The sequence below is a fragment of the Pieris napi genome, chromosome 6 (assembly GCF_905475465.1).
Source record: "Pieris napi chromosome 6, ilPieNapi1.2, whole genome shotgun sequence".
Taxonomy (NCBI): Eukaryota; Metazoa; Arthropoda; class Insecta; order Lepidoptera; family Pieridae; genus Pieris; species Pieris napi.
This window is the reverse complement of record NC_062239.1, coordinates 4,050,042-4,072,024: the sequence shown is the minus strand read 5'-3', so window position 1 is coordinate 4,072,024 and position 21,983 is coordinate 4,050,042. Positions and strand designations below refer to the sequence as shown.

At 32.4% G+C, this 21,983-nt stretch overlaps 1 protein-coding gene across 7 annotated transcripts in view; it reads right to left on the bottom strand.

Moving 5' to 3' along the window:
* The window catches only part of LOC125050542 (furin-like protease 1, isoforms 1/1-X/2), a 169,399-nt gene that overhangs the window by 5,556 nt on the left and 141,860 nt on the right, over positions 1 to 21,983 (bottom strand). For 6 of the 7 annotated variants that reach the window (XM_047650457.1, XM_047650463.1, XM_047650458.1 and 3 more), the window contains exons 6-14: positions 20,533 to 20,698; positions 15,628 to 15,800; positions 12,769 to 12,978; positions 10,081 to 10,219; positions 7,043 to 7,266; positions 6,141 to 6,280; positions 3,619 to 3,737; positions 2,716 to 3,156; positions 1,812 to 2,023 (exon numbers count right to left, since the gene is read on the bottom strand). In XM_047650457.1, coding sequence (XP_047506413.1) covers positions 1,812 to 2,023; positions 2,716 to 3,156; positions 3,619 to 3,737; positions 6,141 to 6,280; positions 7,043 to 7,266; positions 10,081 to 10,219; positions 12,769 to 12,978; positions 15,628 to 15,800; positions 20,533 to 20,698 — 1,824 coding nt within the window. The remainder of the gene's footprint in view (positions 1 to 1,811; positions 2,024 to 2,715; positions 3,157 to 3,618; positions 3,738 to 6,140; positions 6,281 to 7,042; positions 7,267 to 10,080; positions 10,220 to 12,768; positions 12,979 to 15,627; positions 15,801 to 20,532; positions 20,699 to 21,983) is intronic. The other variant, XM_047650462.1, reaches the window with a different exon arrangement.

Here is a 21,983-nt window from a genome sequence, read left to right as displayed (position 1 = left end):
CATTGTTTGGATATACATTTTATAAGACCTTACTTATGTGCTATTCGTAAAGAGGGAATTACATTACAAAATTAGTGGCATGAAATTAATTTCGTGACAATAGTTTTACGAAAAGTTTCACGTGTTATTCAATATCGTAATTCGTAATGCATGCATTAATTTTATGAATACGTTTCGTTCTAAAAGAACAAAAATAAAGACATAAAGACACAAAAATAAACAGAAATAAAGACTTAAAACTATTTCCAGTTGAGAAAAAACGCAGAATTTTAAGTTTATAGAGAAGCACCTCTTTAGCTACATTGAATGTAGAAAAATAAACCTATGATGCTGATGGGACCATGGTTACTGGGATACTGAGGATTTCATGACACTAATTATTTTACGAAATTACTTTCGCATATATCGAAACTCCTTTCGTGAAACTGATTTCCCATGCATGTCACTAATTTCTTAATGTAATTCCGGCTTTGTAAGTTACAATAAACAGAAGCCCCAATTCCTTGCTTTGGTAAGGGACGGCTAAATTATAGCATCTAACTTATAAAGATTCAAATAATAGTTATAAAATTTTAAATTTGCTTAAAATATAGTAGAAAATATAAGATGTTAATATTTATTATTGTTATTTATAGTATTTAAATATATTGTTTAAACTAACTACGCGTTCAGTTCTGTTAAAACGTAGATTTATATTTGAATTCGTACCAATATTGACGTTTCCAGAGCTCAGAATATACGAAATATCTATGCAAAGAGAAAAATATTTTAAAATTAAATTGCGTTTTATATCATCAAAACGATTTCAGTATTGAATGCTTGCATAAAATCATATTTATTCATGCTATAGATTATGTATGTTACGTATGTTCGATTACTAGCAATAACCGTTTAGGCACAAAAAGCTTATCTCCTACAATTGATATTGTTCTGTCTAGTGGCAAATATCAGCACACAACGCTAAAGATAACATATAAAAACATATTATATTTTCATGAAAACAATGAATAAAAACGCCAAATACAGTTGCTATTAACCGGGATTTATTTTAACGGTAAATGGTGCGACCGACAGCCCATAAAGTCTTCCCATCTTTGGTTTCACAACCGAACTGCACTTAACCGATTAATATAGCTTAATATAATTTCTTTATAACGCGAATGCACTCTTAATTAAAAGGTTATTGTGAGGAAGATAACTAAAAATATTGATAAAAAACAAGTGAATACACAATATTCATATTACGGTGCATATGAAGTTGGTCGAGGGATTATGCAGACGATAAGTGAAATGTAAAGGCAAATTTAAAATAATTATAAACTGTAAAAAATAAACAAGTTATGTAAGAATGTGCTAATCCTGCCTGCATAGTCCTCGAATCCGTCATACACCACCATGGAGGTATCAGAGAAAATATAAAAATCTGTTATGGGACAGATTTTTATATTCTATATATATATAAATTGGTTTACCAATATGATTACTACTACGCTTTTTTAGGTATCTCGTATTTTCGCATTCACCTCGCTTATGAAATTTTTAACGCATATTCAGTAAGTCTGAGAATCGGCTACTATATTTTTTTATGATACAGCATACAAAAGTATATATAACCCTTAATTTTTACGCCTCTACGATCAACCCCTATTTTTATGACGGTTATTTTTATTGAACTAAAATAATGTTTCCTAGAAATAATATAATACATGGCAAACAACTATTGCCGGGTCAGCTAGTAAAAGTATAATTATTCAATGGCAAAATTACTCTTTACACGATATATATAAAACGTACAGACAGATTGAACTTACAGCATGTGAGTCGTGCCAGACGAGAGCTAGGTCATCATCTATGGAGTTATGTTTGGGTTCCTCTGGTGGTTCAGGTGGCAGATGGTTATTTTCATTTGTTCCACTCCAAGACGGGATTTCGGGAAACTGGGGGCTTTCAGGTGACGCGTCGTTATCTTGCGGCGGCGTTTCAGTACCGTAGAATATTAACTCCCATTGGCTTAATGGCCCCGCTGTAATTTATAAGGTATGTGAGATTTTGGGAATGGTCTTGGATTTTTGTGTAAATGAGGTGTTCTGTAGGGTATTACAATAAAAATTAATAGTGTAATTTATTTTGTTAAAAAAATATAATAGGATTAAGTTTACTTTGTTCTTTTGTTAGAAATAAAAAGGCTTTTTTTATTTTTATTATTTTAATATAAATTAAAAAGGAAGACCTAATGTGTTCTTGTGTAAATGTTTTATTAAAGGATCAATGGGATCTGTAATTGTATCTCAAAATGATTATAAAGCTAATACATATAAAGTTTAAAACAAGTTATAAGGACGTGTGGACATGCTAAAATGTGTTTTGGAAAAATAAGACTGTTATACGTAGCAGTTTAAGAAGGAAGCCTATAGTCACAAAACAGCAGCTATCTACTTAGAAATATCACTATTCAACAGCAAAAACTGCTCTCGCAATTCTACTTAAAAATTCACAGTAACAAAACAAATGCAAAAACTACGAAAATCGCAACCTATTTCAAAATAAGCGAAATTAAAAAAAAAACACAACGTCAGACGAAAATTCCTAATGAATGTTTCACTGAAAAAAATTGCGCACACAACATGCAATTGCGGTATGTAGAACAAAGGTAATTGACGTGCAAGTTCGTATAGCTGAAATAAAACGGTCGGCAAACGGACAACATGCATGTACCGTTGGCTTGCAGCGGCGCTGGATATATTCTCTGGATTTTCGGATATTGCTCGAACAGGCTTGACATCTTGCGTCCTCTAGCGTCAGCCAGGGGGTCCGTCAGATCTCCCCGCAAATTCATACTCAAATCTGGGGCCGTCGTTCGCAACGTCGAGCTTTCTATCGGCGAACGAGTTGCCGGACGGCTCTGTTTTGATTTCTGCGCATTTCTGTTGGGATTCTTGGAATTCTTATTCTTTTTTCGCTTCACTAATCCCACTGTATATGTGGGGACTATTGGAATGGTCTTCCCTTTGTTCTTTCGTCCCGCTTGCACTACGACGGGTCTCGTCGCGTTACTCTTACGTATTATTGGATTTCTGAAGGGTATCGGATCGTTTTTAGCAGCCGGTACGCTCGTTCCGTAGAAAGTTAATGACCAGTCTTGTAATGTCGCTCGACCTATGGTATACACAAGGTAAAATGTCCGACTCTCAAAGTTTAAATTGATTCAATTGTAATAGAATTGACACCGGAGTTTAGAAAGATCTTGATTTACAGCTAACGCTTTAGGAGGCTTCAAAGTTGAAATCGATAAAGTTTGTAATCTCCCGTGAGGTAGTAACTAAATTGTATTGCAATTTCTCTCCGATCGCATTTGAGTTGAAACGTTCGCGATAGTTTCATTATTCACAGGATTTGCTGGTTATAAAGGATTAAGATCGTATATAATTAGTTTGCAAATTTGAGGGTTTATTGTGCAATTAAACTATCGAAATTAACTTCCCAAGATTACTTTGTCTAACTACAATTATGAGTTAGATAAGACATTGTTTTGATTGAAGCTGAGATTATTATATACGTTAGGACAAGAATAAGTTGAACTTTTAACACATTTAATTTTTCTATTATTAGTCTACATACCCATAAATCTTCCCTCGTTAGAAACTTCAAGCAGCCACTCGCCAAGGGGTGATTCGCCCCACATGTGAACTGACATGAATGGCCAGGAATTGAACCCAGAGCGGGACAAGTCGTGCTGTCTGGAAATAATCACCTAGTTTAGCTAAACATAACCTAGTTTCAGAATAGACGCTTTATTCATTAAGTTATTTACAAGATGATTTTAGAAACAGATGGATACGTATTTAATAAAATGGAGTATTATATAATTCTACTTATAATTATTAAAAAAAAACTAAACTTAAGACCCTTTATAATATTTTTTTGTAATCAATAAACCAGCGTTGGCCTAGTGGCTTCAACGTGTGACTCTCAGCCTTGTGGTCGTAAGTTCGAAGCCCAGGTGTTCGCCAATAGACTTTCTGTCGGTGCGCATTTGACCGTCGCTCGTACGGTTAAGTAATGCATCGTGAGGAAACCGGCATCAATAAAAAGTCGGCGGCTTTTAGAAAAACAAATGATCACAAAACGGATACAGAAATAAAAGGTTACCTAAAAAGGTTGTGGCGATACTTTATAATACTATAAGCATTATTGATAACACAGCGTATATAAAAACATTTGAATCGTAGATTATTTTAATGTAGAAAATTTTTACTGCATAAAGGAAAAGGAATACTTCAATATCTTCAGGTACTTCTTGAAAATTGAAAGATGTTTAGTTCTTCCTTAAAACGTATAGTTCACATTTTATAACATGTTCAAAGCGACGTTATTACTACTTAGTTGAAGGAATACGGTAATGTTTTAAATAAGCTACATGAAACGCGCCAAGCGGCTTTTCTCTGGCTTTACGTTCACTGACAAGTTGAGCCACTTAGAACGATTTAATTTTCGAACATAACTTACATATATTAGCTGAATTTAATGTACAAAGGAAGTTAAGACAACGTTCTATGTAGTCGTTTATTTGCTTTACTCAAAATATTTGGGTTCTCGTGACGTAATGTTTAGAAATAAATAAAGAAAAATTTCATTACACAAAATGAGAAAGTGTACTAGCCCCAACACTAGAATTCCCTGTATCGCGGGTAGTCTCTTCTCTCTCAGTCTCTTCCATTTGACATACTTTTATATAAGCGTACTTAAAGTAATAAATTCTACATAACATTTGGTATAATTTTCCTACAGCTGCACGATAAGACAGGTTGAGAAGATATTTTGTATCAAGAGTGAACATTGTTTGTGAAAAAGTAGTTAAAGATATAGCCTAGCCCATGAAAGAGAAAAAGCGTAGGGCGTAGCTATGCAATCCGTTCAGTTGCGCTATATGTAGGTTTGCATTGTGTATGATATGGTGTGGGTATATTGTCATTAAGTCATATAGTAAGTAGTGTAAACGTTAGAAATTTTGTATAATCGTAAAAATTTGAAGTTTCATAAGCACGCTCAATTTTCAGCGTTGGAAACGATGTCGCTTCACCCCATACTGAGATGCAGTAGGATAATATCGACTGGCATAATGTACGTGACACTATCTTGATTGTATGTGGAAGGTTTTCTGAGGCATTTGAATTCATTCATAAGTTTGCGAACTCGAACAAAGGTAATTTATTTGAGGTCCCCAATAAAGTCTCGAATCTATGATTAATACCAGTTCCTCGGTAGTCTTAGTGGATTTCAGGAAAGGACAATTTTTGTGAAGGTTTGAACAGGAGTGTTAATAGGCGGGATTGGGTCTAGTTTGGTAGACTTCGATATATGTATTTGGATTTGAACGTATTGAGGGAAAGGAGATTATTTGAAAGCCATTGAGTAATTTGGCGAAGACCTAATTGAGCTGATAGTGCGGCTTCTTCCCAAGAGTGTGAGTAAAAGAGTATTGCTGTGTCATCAGCAAAAGAAATGAGTTTGGCATTTGGGAGCTCGAGAGAACATAAATTATTGAAGTACACTAAAGCGATGTACTTCCCTGAACGAACGCTTCCCTGGGGCAAACCACATGACCATCATCTCTAATTTATTGCCGCACCCATGAATTCGAACTCTACTTTCTATTGGATAAATAGGACTGAAACCAACGGAGGATGTTTCCACGTATTCCTAGTCTTTCTAATTTTACAAGTAGAAGTGACCTGGAAACAGTGTCGAAAGCTTTGGCTAGATGAAGAAAAATACCAGAAACACCTTTGTCCTTCATCTTAATTTTAACTTATAATCTCAACTAATCCAGCAGTTACATCTTCTGTAGATCAATTATGTCCGAACCCAAATTGTTTGCAAGCATAAGTTCTTTTTCTAAGTAATTAGGTATTCAGACGTAAATTATTTTTTGTAGTTTAAACGAGGGTTGGAAGTAGAGAAATGGGACAGTAGTTTGAAATTTATATTTTATTGCCTGCTTAATAGATGGATGTTATATTACTTATTTTCTAAGGAAAGATACCTTGCTCAATACTAATTTTGCAGATATAAGAAATATTGACTCTCTGTTCTACATGAATAAATGATATCCCATGGATCGATAAATATATATTTGTTACCTGGGCGTAAGTAAAGTGACCCGTGTACCAGCTGGTGAAGTGAGTGTGATACGTAGGTCACCACGACGAGTTGCCGATAACGATACTCGCGCTTGGACATGCTCTAGGTAGTTTACCCCGGGGCAGGCGCTCACGTCCAACTGAAATAAAAGAACTAGAGTTAGGACCGACCACAATAAATAAAATGATATAACTTTGATACAATATCGAGTGTTGTCATAATGAATTTGGTTAAGCTTACTTTGAATAATTATATTATTCTATATTTTAATAAATAATGTTGAATACACGTAACCGCTATTTTACATTAAAGAACTTTTAGAGGCCACATAGAGAGTAGAGCATCGAGCTGCAAAATGTGCCACACCCCGATATGTGGTTTTACAATATATGTGTAAAAAGCATACTGCAGCGAAATACCGCTACCGCTAATAGAAAATAAATGTCTAACAGATTAAAACGCTAAATGCGTTTACGAAACGAAGAAACCAAATTTTACAATCACTCTTGCGTCAGTCAGTTAATTGTGGAAAATATACCTCCATTAATTTCATCTGCTTTCCAAAATCGAAGTTATACAGGAATTAAACTTGCACCTGCTAAACAGTTCTAAAGGGCTCATGAAACCTTATTAGTCATTGTTTTTATAAAACTCGATAAATCACAATTAACCTTTTTAATTTTTCTTTACTAATAAAAAGTTTTTGTGTGCTTTGTTTTGATTTTAATCTGTTAGTGTATCTTTGTATATGTCGTGTATACTTATTATTCATGTACATGAATGTTCTGTGTCTTTTAATGTTATGTTTTCTTTATAAGTAAATTGTTAGTATGCCTTGTATATAAATTAATAAACATAGATACTTATCTCTTTTGAACCATATAAATAATCACATACTAACCCGTAAAGATATTGATGACTTCGGTGGTACAGCTCTCTGGGGCGTTGAAGCGGCCAGTTCACACCTTCGTTGCGGAGGTACTGTTTTCCAAGACCTGGCAAGTCGTACCATGCCTGCTGCATCGAGAAGCCCGTAGCCGAACGAATGAGAAACGTTCCGACCGACACCGTTCACTCGCCATTCACCACCCGTGCTCAGTCGTTCCGGTCGTGCTGTTCGAACCACTGTTCACACGACATTAATTTAAGAATATTATTTATTTATAATTAAAAATAAGTGAAAATTTACTTCTTAATCTAATAAACGCTTATATTTCCAATCATATTAGCATTTCAATAATAATATTCCATTTCATGTTCTCAAATTATGTATGTAACATATAAAATGGTTATAAGTTTGTAATCCCGGGAACATTTATAATTCATGCATGTCTTTAAATAGCTCCTGTTAAGCGATAAAATTTAGCAAACAATACGATTAAATTGCTCCTAAAACTATTTCAGTTAATTTTCACATACATCAGAAAATTAATTTGAAGCAAAACATTCATTAAGAATAATTAACATTAAAATATGTTTGCATAATTGTTAATACAAACATATTATTGTAATTTTCGAACCATAGTATTTCGTGTCATTTAAAAAAAGGCAAAATAATTAATTTATTTGTATGATTTACGAAAAAGAGATTTATATAGATTATATAAACTTCGAGGTTTCTAAAAGTTCGTCTCTTTCTGTCATATTATTTCTGTGTCTACGCTGTGATGAAATAGGACAGACGAGAATACCTCTTATTCTTATAATAATTGTTCATTGTCAAATATTAACATTATTTAAAAATCGAACTTCAAAACGTAAATATGAACACTGACTTTTAAAATACAGTAAACGAAGTATAATTACATTGATTCTAGGTAAAACTTAGTCATATGGAAAGTCCATGGAAAACTAATATTGATTTAACCGCGATCTTCTAGCCATACTGATAGGGAACAAAGAATATACAGTCTAAAAAATACTTCTAGTTTATATGCTAATTTTCTTTCGTAATATATATATTTCACTGATTTAGTATTTTTATATTAATACTAGCTGGCCTGTCGAACATCGTACCGCCTGACAGTCGATTCTTTATTTTTTTAAATACTTATTCTGCTATTCGGGACACCGACTGGCTAGTAAGATAAAAAAAAGAAAGTTGATAAGACAACAAAAACATTATGTCAAAAAATTAAAATTTACTTTCCCAGAACCCTTCCACTAACACTTGAACTTTTTATGATATGGTATTAAAGTTCAAATTGACTTTTAAGTATTATTACGAATATTTTGTATGGGAATATAGAAAAGTGTTGTTTTTAGACCTTTTTACTCAATTTTTTTAAATTTTTCTCTCCGTAAGAACCATCCTCGTACTTCAAGGAATATTATAAAAAAAGAATCAGACAAATCGGTCAAGCCGTTTTCATGTTATGTCGTGACAACGGAAAACGGGTTTCATTTTTATATATATAGATAATGACTAACTTGTTTTATAATGAGCAACCAAGACCGTTAATACATTATTGTTAATACATTATTCACGCTTTAACAGGAAGCAATAAAAACGTAATTATAATTTGAATACGTTGTTGTATTTATCTTTTGTTTATTTTTAACTCGATTAAACCGGTTTGTTAAATGTTTTTGTTTTCAAAATGAACGTGTTTGTATCTGTGAAATAATCTGAATAACCATGGTACTCTTCAAAAATAAAATAAAAAATTGGGGAGTATTAAATAGCCTACGGTTTGAATACTACCGTTCATATGACAAAAAATAGCGTGAAGAATGGATTTGGATTTTTAATCCGGATAAACTTATCGCAATGTTGATTACTGAAAATTCCAATCAACGAAAATATAAAATTTAAATATTATTAAAAGGAAATAAGTTTCAAAGATTATTAAACCATTATGTTTTAAGCACTGCAAAAATACTGTATGTATTCCAAATATACATACATATTGTTTTTTTACCTATTATAAAATTAATCTTCAGTAAGCAATCAGATTAATATAGATTCTATTTTTGTTAATAATATTTATTTGTATTTTTTTTTATTAATAATTAAACATTTAAACCAAATTTGTGAGGAGGAGAAAGGAGTTTCGTAGGCAGCTTTTTCTTTTATAACATAAAGAATATGTCACACAACCGGCAAAGAAAATAGGATTACCGTTTATCTTGTGCCAAATCTTTCTGTGAAAGCATTTTCCGCTAAGAAGGTAAGGCGATTTTACCTTGAAACAGTTAAGTACATCTTAAGTCAAATGGAACGGAAGTGAATGTTTAAAAATATTTTTCTGTTTCCAGTTGAAATCCAGCTTTACCGTAATTGTTTGAGTTTTATTTTACTACGTCGTTCGCTTCTAACAGATGTAGATTTTGTCGCGAAAGTAGACTAACGCTGTGTAATGTATTTCGTCACTTTTTTATGTTGTATGTGATGCATTCTCTCAATGGTTTGTCGTTCCGTGTTGGTTCTTTGAACAAATAAAATGTTTCAAAAAGCTTGCTAGAGGAAAGTTACTTATACGAATTCTGGCCTGTTTTTACCTGTGAGCAATTAATAGTATATTATGTTCGACTCAAAAGCATTAGGAATACAATATATTATATACTAATATTAAAGAATTTACAAGATTTGCATGTTTGTAACGAATAACCTCAACCTCTGGAAAATCTAATGTAAAATTAGTCTCAATCCCGTATTCAAAAATTATTTCACAATTAGAATAATTCATTACTGCTGAGTAACGTAGGCTGTATTTAACACCGGGATAGACCGCTCATTCAATAATAACAATACTTATCACAGGTAAAAAATTAAAATAAACTTCCATAGAAGTTCTAAAACGAAGACTTCTTCGTCTACGATATATATTAAGCTTTCTTATTCCTCAATTATTTGCTCGACTAAGGTCGTTATTAGTTAAACTTTTTTTTTCATAAAACTATAGTAGCGCGCGTATAGCGGACAAGGGAAACACTTACCAATATGCTGCATATCCCTCCACGTCAGTTCCTTATTGGCTTGTAAGGCTAAAGCACAAATTCCCGCAGCAAGCGGAGCAGAGGCTGATGTACCCGTGTGGCTTGTTGTACATGTGTGATGTAGATCTGTAGTCACCACCTAGACGACAACGTTAAAGTAAAAATTAAATATGACTACATCAAGTTGTTTGAATTAAGAACAGATTACATATTTATACTACAAATTGATAAAATTTGCTTCTGACGTATTAGCGACTTTTACTTATTTAATACAATTTTTAGTAAAAATTAACGTCGTATAACAAATATGTTATGAAGCTCAGTAACGTCACCTAAGTAAAAATATATGACGAAGTCAGTTGGATAAATTTTGGCGAAGAGGTTTAATTTAGCTTAGAAAATAATTAAATGTATTTTTAATGCATTGTCTCACTGAGACATCATGGAACATTACGATCTAGCCTAACTAAAGACTAATAAGCAAATTTAAGTCTAACCTTATTTACTAATAAGGATATTTAACATAAGAAAGTGTCCAATAACACTACTTACAGTCTCTTTTAAAGAGAAGACACTCTTTTCTTGTGTTCTATTTTTAAAAATACTTAAATAAATGATTTTTAGATTTTTTTCAACTCTTGAAATGTTATGTTATGTTCCTTTAATAACCAAATTTCTATTATTAAGTAATTAGCTCCATTCATAGTTCCCTTTATTCGATAAATGAATTTATTAACGTTTTCATAGTATTGTGGTTAGTATGGTATTCTTTGCACGATTCTACATTGTAAATAGAATAGTCCATATTCAGTTAGCTTTTAAAAACAGGGAATAAAAAATAACGAATGTTTTAACAAAGTTTCAGACTATACGGAAAGGTCACCTCATTTGTTTTGTACTAGTTTGTTTAAAAATGTATAAGCATATTTACCCATTACTAATTAGCACGTACGTATGTCTTTAGTATAGTAGAAGTTTATTAAGCTGTTAATCTACAGAACATGTATGTTACAATAAATGTATTTTTCAACTTTGTTTTTCACCGATAAACCCAATTGCGCCTATGAGGGGTTTATCGAATCTCAAAAATTCAAAACTTCTGAATTCTTGTATTCTTTCTTGATAGACAAGATAGTGGATGTTTATGATCAGCTATCCTATTTGTTATATTAAAATTACCATTATTATTTTATGCACGTCGTTTAAAATTTATTATTGTGATTATTATATTTACATGTAAAGGAATGTGGCGGTGTGGTTTTAATGTAATTAAGAGGCTTACGATTTTACTGGTAATTTTTATTCAATGTCTTGAGGTTTAATTTAGTAATTTTTATCGGTAAAAAGCTAATATCCTAATCCACATATACAATTCGGAACACAATCAAATATATAGTAAGAAAATGTATTTCTTAAATTATAACTTACAAACGACATGTATATTTTTTTAAATCTTTTATGTAACACGGACAGGAGGCTCACCTCATGGTAAATGATACCGCCCACTCACATCACCAAAGGGCGCGCAAGTGCGGTGCCGGCCTTTTAAGAATTGGTACGCTCTTTTCTTTCTCATTGTTTTAAATATTTGTTTAGTTACCTAATTCATCGTCTTCCATAGACATTTTAAATTTTAATGGACATTATATCACATATATTTATATCAAATATCTTTTATTCAGCGTGATTTAATGTATTAAAACGTAAATATATGTAGCGATGTAAGTTTCAAATCTAACTAAACAGATGTTCCGAGTTGTCACAATGTTTTGTGAGGAAAATTCGATCATACAATTCCTGGATGTTCGGAATGAATTGTACTAGGAATTTCAGACAACGCGACGTAATAAAAATTGTTGAAGCCTTGTTGTAGACATTTTACAGCTTTCAACACAAGCGTGCAGCGTTGTCAGTTATAAAGTTACATTATAAATAGTTGCTAACTTGGCCCCGGGAGATAAAAGAGATATGGTTGTTTATTGTTTTCGTACTGTAAAATATCATTTTCACTTAATATTTAGTAGGAAGTAATTCCTAATATTTAACAGCGTGCATAATCGGATATACAACATTTTTGAAGTGGCCCCTTCATGACGAAGCTATGTAATATATATAACACATATAACTAGTAAAAATAACCGGTGGCGCTATAATCCTTGGAGGTTTAGTCTCTATATCTGTTTCGTGATTATTTAACTTTTAATAACAGTTAAGTAGGTTTCTTTACGAAATTTTCCCCCTTCATACAGCGAGAGTTATGTTGGCACATAGACAGAAAAGTCCATTAGTGCACAGCCGGGGTTCGAACCGACGACCTTAGGGATGAGAGTTACACGCTCAAGCCGCTAGGTCTCCTACAAATAACGAACGTGCACTTTAACGTGAAAAATTGTTTCTTTTTATTTCATGTTTATATTCAGTTGTATAAAATTGTTTCTTTGATTGTCTTACGAATTATTAGTTAGGAGATTTTTATTTGTCTCTTACATGGTTAGGTACTATCAATATTAATATTGTTCAACTCATATATTGTAAATAATACACTGCACCTTCCTCGATACAATTGTCTTATGTTATCGTACCTTATAATGCCACCTAGAAATCATACCGTCGCGTCGAGTCAAATGGAGTTATAGGTATATTTTTTCTCACATATTAAACTGACCCTTTCTATAAAAAATAGCTCACCTGCTTCTCAAGCACAGCTCCACTGCTGTAAGTCGCAGCGAGAGTAGAGCTGCACATTTCTGAGTACCACGGAACCTCGCCTCGTTCAGTGGCCGAAGATATTGACAAAGTCCAGATAGAGTTTGTATATCCATCACAATTGCAGTTGTCGTGCTCTCTGCCCCCGTTACCCGAAGCCCAAACAAATATAGAGCCCTTGCCGTTACGACCCTGTAAAGGAAGGGAATTTTTTATTAAAATCTGTTTTTTGTATTAAAACAATAGTACTGAGAATTGAAGTGTATGCGTTCATATCGGGTTGATACATGATCGCATCACTCAAGTCTAAAGGGGCAAGGTTCAAGGCCTAGCCCAAACTATCTCTGCTCTCAAAATCCTAAGATTTTTGACAGATGTGAGTGTCAGATCACAGTTAAATTTCTCTCTGAATTCTTTAGCTGTTATAGTACTAAACTAGAAAACAAGTCCATCCTACCAATTTTAAATTATACAAAACACATTAAAACACACAAGAAAATATAGGAACCCGTATGTTTGGTAACTATGAGATTGCTATCTGCTATTGACAGGTTCCAAATATGGAAAATATTATAATGAGTTTGATGATTGGAAAGCTAGTATGTTATGGCATGTGTGAAAAGCTTTTATGTTTTTTAATTGCAAAAGCTGCAGCGGAGATTGAGAAGTTTCCGAGAACCTTTTAACTGAATTATCGAAAAAAGTTATGAGATTTTATGGGTATGAAATATTTCCAGAACTCTCGGGCTTTATAGCTGTCGGAAAATTGGTACCCGTTATTTTTTGAGCGCTTTCGAATTTTTCGCCATTACCGATAATTTCGAATTCTAAATAATTCAAATTTCATTTGATCTTACTCTGAAATTCTGGTATAGCATCGATCGTGCCATTGTTATAATACTTAATGGGACATAAACACTAAATTTTCCGACATAAAATTTACTTATAATTCAATTTGATTATAGAGATTTTAGATCAAAGTCATATCAAGAATGACATCGAATCGAAAACCCAATTTATTTTAATATACATTTGAAAACACATATACCAGAATCATAAAAATACTATGAAATGGTAGAAATTAAAATTAACTTAACTTTTTTGAAATTTTAAAATCTTACGCATGACAGTATTAATTAAGGAATCCATTTATAATTTAATTATTTCGTGCATGGGTTTGTTGGGTTTTATGAAACATACCCGGATAATTTTGATGGATAATACTTTCGAATCCAATCCATCATACTCAACCAGATTAATCACAAGTAACTAGTACTCAGCATCTAGTAGCATAAATTGGACTTTACAAGGCAGAATCATCATCATTTAAGATAACAATTATGATTTATTATTTGATTTCTGAATTATGGGAAAGTATCTATTAGTTTGAATGATTAGCCACTCGTAAGGCGTGAATGTAAATTAAATAGAAATAAAAATTAATCTAAAACAATTCCACGATAAAATAACGTTGCTACAAAAGTTAATTACTCAATAGAGTAGTAATTAAATGCAACAAGGGCACAACAATATAATTATAAATTCTGTGGGTTGTGTAAAATATGTGGGTATAATTCATATGACATTTTGAAGATTTCTAATTCACATAAATTCTATAGAAAGGATGTAAAATTAAGCCCTTGACAAACACTAAGAAGAGATTTACACACATTCTTACTGTGAAAGGATGATGTAATGAAAAATAATGCCCGTAATCCAAGAAAATTGCTTTTGTTAGACATAGATTTACTTCGGGGATCTAATAAAGCGGCTGCGGAGACGACAAGATAAATCCTTGGTAGACGTTGCTAAAATGAACTCTTTATTATGTAAATTTCATGCCATCTTGACCATACCGTATGGGAAGTTGTTAGTTTAAATAATTGCGTCATTAAAGAAATTATTCTCGCCTCGCTAGCTGCCGAGTCGACGGATACTAAATTGCTCGCATAATATACCCTAATTTCAACTGTATGTCGGGTATATAACATTCAATGTTGAATAGCAAAATGAGGTTAAATTCAAGTTGCGAATTTAAAACAGCTGTGACATTTCATTAAAAGTGAATAGAGGAGTGTTTCTGCAAAAGGGCTTATTAATACTCTGGTAACGATAAATAACGGGTTGTTAAAATTTTATTGTAATTATTTGAGAGCTTATGAAAACAATTTTCTATTATACCAGTAACGAATGTGAAAATTTCGTTGGTTATTAAATAATAAATATTAAATTATGATTTAAAAATGTATTACTTAATAATGTTTAGACAGAGATCTTCGTTAAATTCGATATATTTTAGTTAACGCTTATACAGAAACATTAGTCTTTAAAGTGTGCCTATAGACATTTTAATAAACTATTCCCAACAATGTACAATTACCGCTAAACTAGGCGACATCATTAAATAGGAGGTTGAGATTAATATAATATTGAATCATCGCCCCTACCATTACCCATAAAAGAACAACTTCTATTAAGCAAACATAGTGCCGAGTGTAAAACGGTTTACGTTACGTAATCCGTTGCACAGACCTAATTCATATACGACAGGTTCGATCCTACGGGGGACTGTGCATTCAAGGTCATGGCACTTGTTCCGTTAAAATACTCATCAAACCGTGCGACACTATTGACAGCTGTCAGTTTTACGGACAGCCATTGCGACCATCCCAACGTGTATAGTGTGTCATTGCAAGCTAACAACAGTGGAACGTACGTGGTATTTTAATGTAACGGTGTGCAATCTTAGTGTTGCTGTATCAAAATTCAAATGCAAATAAATGAGCAATGTCGAGAAGTCAGATAATTCATATCCCAACAGTTAAGCATTGCATTTCCTACCTTATTAACACCTTCAATAAACGCTCTCGTTGCCAGTTCTCCAGGTCCATCAACGGTCTTGCCATCATCATCAGGACCCCAAGACGCGCTGTAGATGTCAACGTGTTGCGGATTCAGACTTAGTGACCTAGCTTCGACGGCGTCAGTCACATCACCGTCCAACATTCTGACACCTGAAATAATTTACAACTATGAGCGTCTACGTAAACTTTCTTCAATCCCAGAACTTAATTCGATAATCCCAATATCCTTGTAAATACTACATATAAATTAATTACGTTCCAAATATTATGTTTGTTATTTTTTAACATTATTTAATTACATAGTAGACAATTAATTCCGCAACATCGCTTGGTAAACTTAAAAATTAGGTTGGTAACTTAATAAAATATCCTTACCTTAATCTTTACGAAATATTTAAAAGTTAATTGACCACTTAATACTCGCTTAAAGTTTAACAAGGTTCGACATTGAAAATTGATATTCTATAATTTGAATATTAAACATTTAAAAGGGTTCGCGATTACGCGACCATGTCTTAACGATGTTTCAGATTAAGCGAAGTTTGTAGCATTTTTTAATCATAATCTCTAATTATTCACTACTTTACAGGCCAGAAAATAAAGGTTTTTTTTACATCATAAGTCGCGCTATGGTTAGAAATATTCACTCCGTATAAAAGATTTTTTTATTACATGAGTCTTTACTACGTCACGATGGAACATTACGATCTAGCCTAAGTAAAGTCTAACCTTATTTACTAATAAGGATGTTTAGCATAAGAAATTGTCCAATAACACTACTTACAGTCTCTATTAAAGTTAACTCACAGGACACTCGGTTCTTGTGTTCTATTTCTATTTGGTTGATAATATTTTTTTGATATAAAGAATTAATATCAATAAAATTAATTCAAGCATCTATTCGATGAAATTGGATATTGTATAGTTGGTACATTTCCAAATGTCTTTATTGGTCTGAAACTAATTATGCAAATTTGATAGCATTCAAACGGTCATTTACCGTCCAATGCCTTTGTAATTGACTTTATAGTTTATACCTAAATTATATCTGGAATAATTATTGTTTATGCTTATTGTAGAGTTACAATATATTATTTACTAAAATTATAATCAACTTTCTTAGACAAACGTATATTGTATAAATATGAATCATAATAATGGTATTTTTAATCATTTTTTAATACCCAAATATGCAACGTTTCAAAGTCATTATAAAACAAAGTATCGTATAGTGTATATAAATATCCTCTTTAAAAATGAATACTTACTAGTTAATACATACAATGGCTTTTTAATATATTTTTTTCATGAATTAATAGTAACTTGTCAGTAATACGGCAAACTAAATAAGATTTATTTTATCGGGTATCTGTAAATTTTTAAATGAATATTAAAAATAATAAAATTCAAAAAACATTGTACTTTTTTCGTTACTAATACTCAAAGGGTTATAAGAGCTTTCAGAAGAGGGAATCCATTGTGTGTATTAACCTTTTTTTCTACGTGATATTAGGTCCCGCCCAAAACGTTTACTCAGATCCTATTCAACTAAAGAAAATAACTGTTTCGGGGAATCTCACTATTTTTATATCTATGAGACCTTTACAGATTTTACTTTTATCCCGAGCTCGCGCTCATAGCCGAATAACGATAATAATATATTTCTGTATATTATTCATCAAGGCCGAGCAATGTTATAAGTAATTAAAACATTTTGGACAAAAACAAATTTAGATTACTGGCACCGGGTTTGACGTTAAGGAATTAAAAGAGCAACAGTTTTTTATTCTTAATTTTCAGTCTAGCATTGTCCTATTACTTAATGTTACACTAACTTTAATGACGTCAATAGGCGTTCACACAGAAAAAATAGATTTATACGTACTACAAGGAATAATTATTACCGCGATACTGGGATAAAGAAAATATTTATAATTCAGTCAAGGCCTCATAATGACTCACTAATCTTGTAGCAATAGATTTTACAAATTGTCTATCAGCATTGTGCTGTTGCGTGTTATAATCCGGTCAAATTAGACTAAAAAATAGGGGTAAGGTTACAATAATTCGCACTTGGCTGAATATTGGTAGGATTGCTCAATACACTATTATAAAGGAAATGTGAAAAGTCCTCATCGATCCGGCACGTGCAAAAAAATTTACTCCGGATCAAAGATCACAAAAATGGGTTTTTCGCGATTTTCAGCAAAATGGTAAGTTTTATCATAAAATTAGTTTAAACAAAAATTGTAGATCAGATAATTATCTATAAAAAATGTCTAAGTACTTTTTTTCCTAAGAGCCACCGTTTTTGAGATATCACGATTCAAAAAGTTGAAAGAGTTGTAATCGTCCTATGTATATTGTATACGTGGTGTACGTATATACATCACTGAAGCCGTAATACAAGCAAAAATATCGTTCTATCGGTCAGTGTGACTTACACATATAAAATATGAAAATTTCGGGTAAAAAAAACCCAGTCCTTTATTTTCTACGCCAGTGTAACCTTCAGCAACATCGCTCTGGAGTGAAAACACGTGTTTATTGAAACCTATTTTTTAATTCAAGAGAAAGCAGAAGTTAATGATGATTTAGATTCAGCCGGATACATTTTCTTATTTTTTGTAATTTACACCCCTTTCATCATTTTCAACCCTTGTCAATATCTACAGTTATTCAATAGTTTCAAATTAAACAGAATCATAAAAGATCAGTGGAATAGGCCTACCGGGGAAACCACATTAAAAAAAAAGCGCTAAGTTCACTACCTCAAAGGTGGCGTGGAATCGTGTGCATATTATGACGATTACAACTCTTTCAACTTTTTGAATCGTTATATCTCAAAAACGGTGGCTCTTAGGAAAAAAGTATTTGGACATTTTTTATAGATAATTATCTGATCTACAATTTTTGTCTCAACTAATTTTATGATAAAACTTACCATTTTGCGGAAAATCGCGAAAAACCCATTTTTATGATCTTTGACCCGGAGTAAATTTTTTTGCACGTGCCGGATCGATGAGGACTTTTCACATTTCCTTTATAATAGTGTATTAAGCAATCCTACCAATATTCAGCCAAGTGCGAATTATTGTAACCTTGGATGTCTAAATTGACCGGACTATTAATATAAAAATGTATTAACAATAAAATAAATTAATAACGTGCCGATAGGCCTTTATTGTAAAAGCCCAAAATTTTCCCAGTTTTATGTTACTATGTATTCACCAATTTTCAATTATTAAAACCGATAATTAATCAACGGTATAATGAGTATAATGTTCCAATAATTCACGTAAATCTTAACCGCGATATACATTTAAGGTGTTTATATTTAGTGCTCTCATCTTAAAACGGCAGAATTAATTTGCATAATTTCAGCCGATGTCTGAATAACGGAGTTAAAATCTCATTAACATAAATTAATAAACATGTAGAGATGAGGCAGCATGATAGTAGAGTTCTTTTAATGCATGACAATTTGAAAACAAGTTCTCTCATATGTGGCTTCTTCATTGATAATTTCTTATCTCTATTTGTCTTTATTTTTTCTCTTTACCTGTTTTCTCATATTAATAGAAAATGGGAGAACAGCATCTATTTAAACCTGGGAGGCTTACAAGTGGTTTGCCAACCTTTAATTACGTTTTTTAATTTTCTTAAATGCTTCTAACGTCCGGTCTCACAAACAAAAATCGTAGGTATGATAATGTGTTTTATTTTTGCTTTTTATTGTTATTAATTTCTATTGACTTATTTTGTTTTGCCAGTCTTCAAGACCATTCAAGTGCAAAGCAGATGGGTTTTTCAATATGAAATTAACATTTTCTTATACGGAATACGATACGAAATAGTAAAGGAAATCGTTGTTAGAAAACTAAGTCCTAAATAAATAACATGCGTGTGTGGGAAGTAAAATATCAATGGAAGGAAGAAGTCTGATATCAACAAACTATTTGTCGTAACGTCATAGATGATGTTTACAAATGATACATTAGATATTACTGCTTGTAAATCAATCCATACCAAACAAAGTAAACATACAAATATTATGTTTCACAATATATCAAAATGCATATTCTAATTAATGCTAGATAACAAGGAAGTGTTGGATGTTGATTATGTCCAATTAGATCAGAGATTGAACACATCTCAATATCATATGCACGTCCTGAATAATTATTATAATCAAATGATATGGTATTGAAATTAATAAAGCATTAAGAGCAGTGTTGGCCTAGTGGCTTCATCCTGCAACGCTCATCCCTGAGGTCGTAGGATCGATCCCCGACTGTGCACCAATGGACATTATATGTGTGCATTTAACATTTACTCGTATGAAGGTAAACATCATGGGAAACCGGCTTGACTTAGACCCAAAGGGTCGACAGCGTGTGTCAGGCACATTAGGCTGACCATCAACTTGATTTTTTGATTAAATAATGCGTTGCATTGAACATTCAATCCTACGCGAAAATTATATACGCTAACATATTAAATTGCGAATTTTATAATCAGTTTCAAATTCCTGCTAAACAAAAATTATTTCGACTAAATGATGTGTCATCTTATAGTAAAAAATATATATTTTAGGCTTAAATTGATTTTTAAACGCATGATCTTTTATGTACCTACTAGAGAATGCGCCAAAACCAGAACGTATATAGGTAATTAATTATGTAGGTTTTCCATTAAACTAAAAAAAGTTTCAAAAGGTAAAAGGCCGGCAACGCACTCGCGAGCCATTGGCATTGAGAGTGTCCATGGACGGCGGTATCAATTAACATCAGATGAGCCTCCTGCCCTATTGCCCCCTTTTCTGTAAAAAAAAATATATATATATATATATATAGCTAAATTAATAGAAGAAATTACATACCACCAACACTAGCTTCATACGCAACACCAACAGCGCATAATGAGTTGTTAGCTGTGGCAGCTACTTCTCCGGCGCATCTGGTTCCATGACGGTTGGAGTCGATCATGTCATACCGTGGTTGAGGATCTGAGTCGTGTGAATTTACGTCATATGACGCCATTGGATCCTGAAAATTATATATGGTTAGGTTTATATAATTTACAAAGGAAAATGTTTGTTCTTTTTTAAAAAAAATTGTTTATTCATTATAAACAATTCGTAATAATGTGTGAACACTTTTAAGTAAAAAATACCTGTGTCAGGGTTCCCAGCTCTTCCATAACAAACTTAATAGTACTTGTATATAAAGCTTTGTAATTCATTTGCGTGTTTATATTATATAAGTCGTCAGTAGATTTTAAAGAACATTCAGTTTCAACATTTATGTGACTATAAGAAAAAGGAAAAATGTGTTTAAGACTAGGTAATGATGACACTGACAGTGTTAAATGCAAGAAATTTATAAAATATAGTTATTTTTTATTGGTACAATAATTGTAATAAACCCCAGTTAACGATTTATCCGATACCAAAGTGCAAAATCAGAACATATTGTGAATCGACGATAAATCGATGCAATTCACAACTTTGAACGAAATCGTATATCTCAGTGTCATGGAAATATATTCCATTTCACAAGAGAATATTCATGATAAAGGCGATTTACACATTCGATACTATGGTCCGCGTTTCAAAAACCTGAGACAATGCATACTGCATTTCAACTAACGATATGCAATTTGTTTTTCCGTAGCTCTGCAGTATTAGCCTCGTGGCTTAAGCGTGTAACCCTCAACCCTAAGCTTAAATCACGGCGTTGTACTAATGGAATTCTCTTTCAATTAACACTTGCTCGTCCGGTGAAAGCGAACATAGTTACCGGAAAATCTCAAATGTGTCAGACACATACTTAACTAAAAAAAATAATGATATAATGAATAATAAAAAAAGTAAAAAAAGGACCAAAAACGTATTATAAAACAATTTAATACAATTCTATATACAAGAATAATGTCAATGTCAAATCAATAAAGACAGCCTTAAAATTAAAAACACATCTTTGTTTTCGCAAAATACAGAATCAAATCTTACACAGAATACGTATTGTAAATAAAACTTCCAACAGATTGCGGAACTATAACAATAAATACGATCTTTGGTTTCTTTAATCGAAAAACAATATCGGAATCACGATTGGACCAAATTGCTTCGAGAAAAATATCTGCAAATGCAAAGGGATATGGACTACAGTACTGATCGACATTCGCATTAAGGCTAGTTTGGGTGGCTTCTCTATAATATAATATTAACGTCATTTATTATTGCGCGCGTTCTATTCTATTACACACAGCGTAACAATGCGAAATGGGCCGGTCAAACTGCCCTCGTTTGTTATTGCAGATGGTTAATAA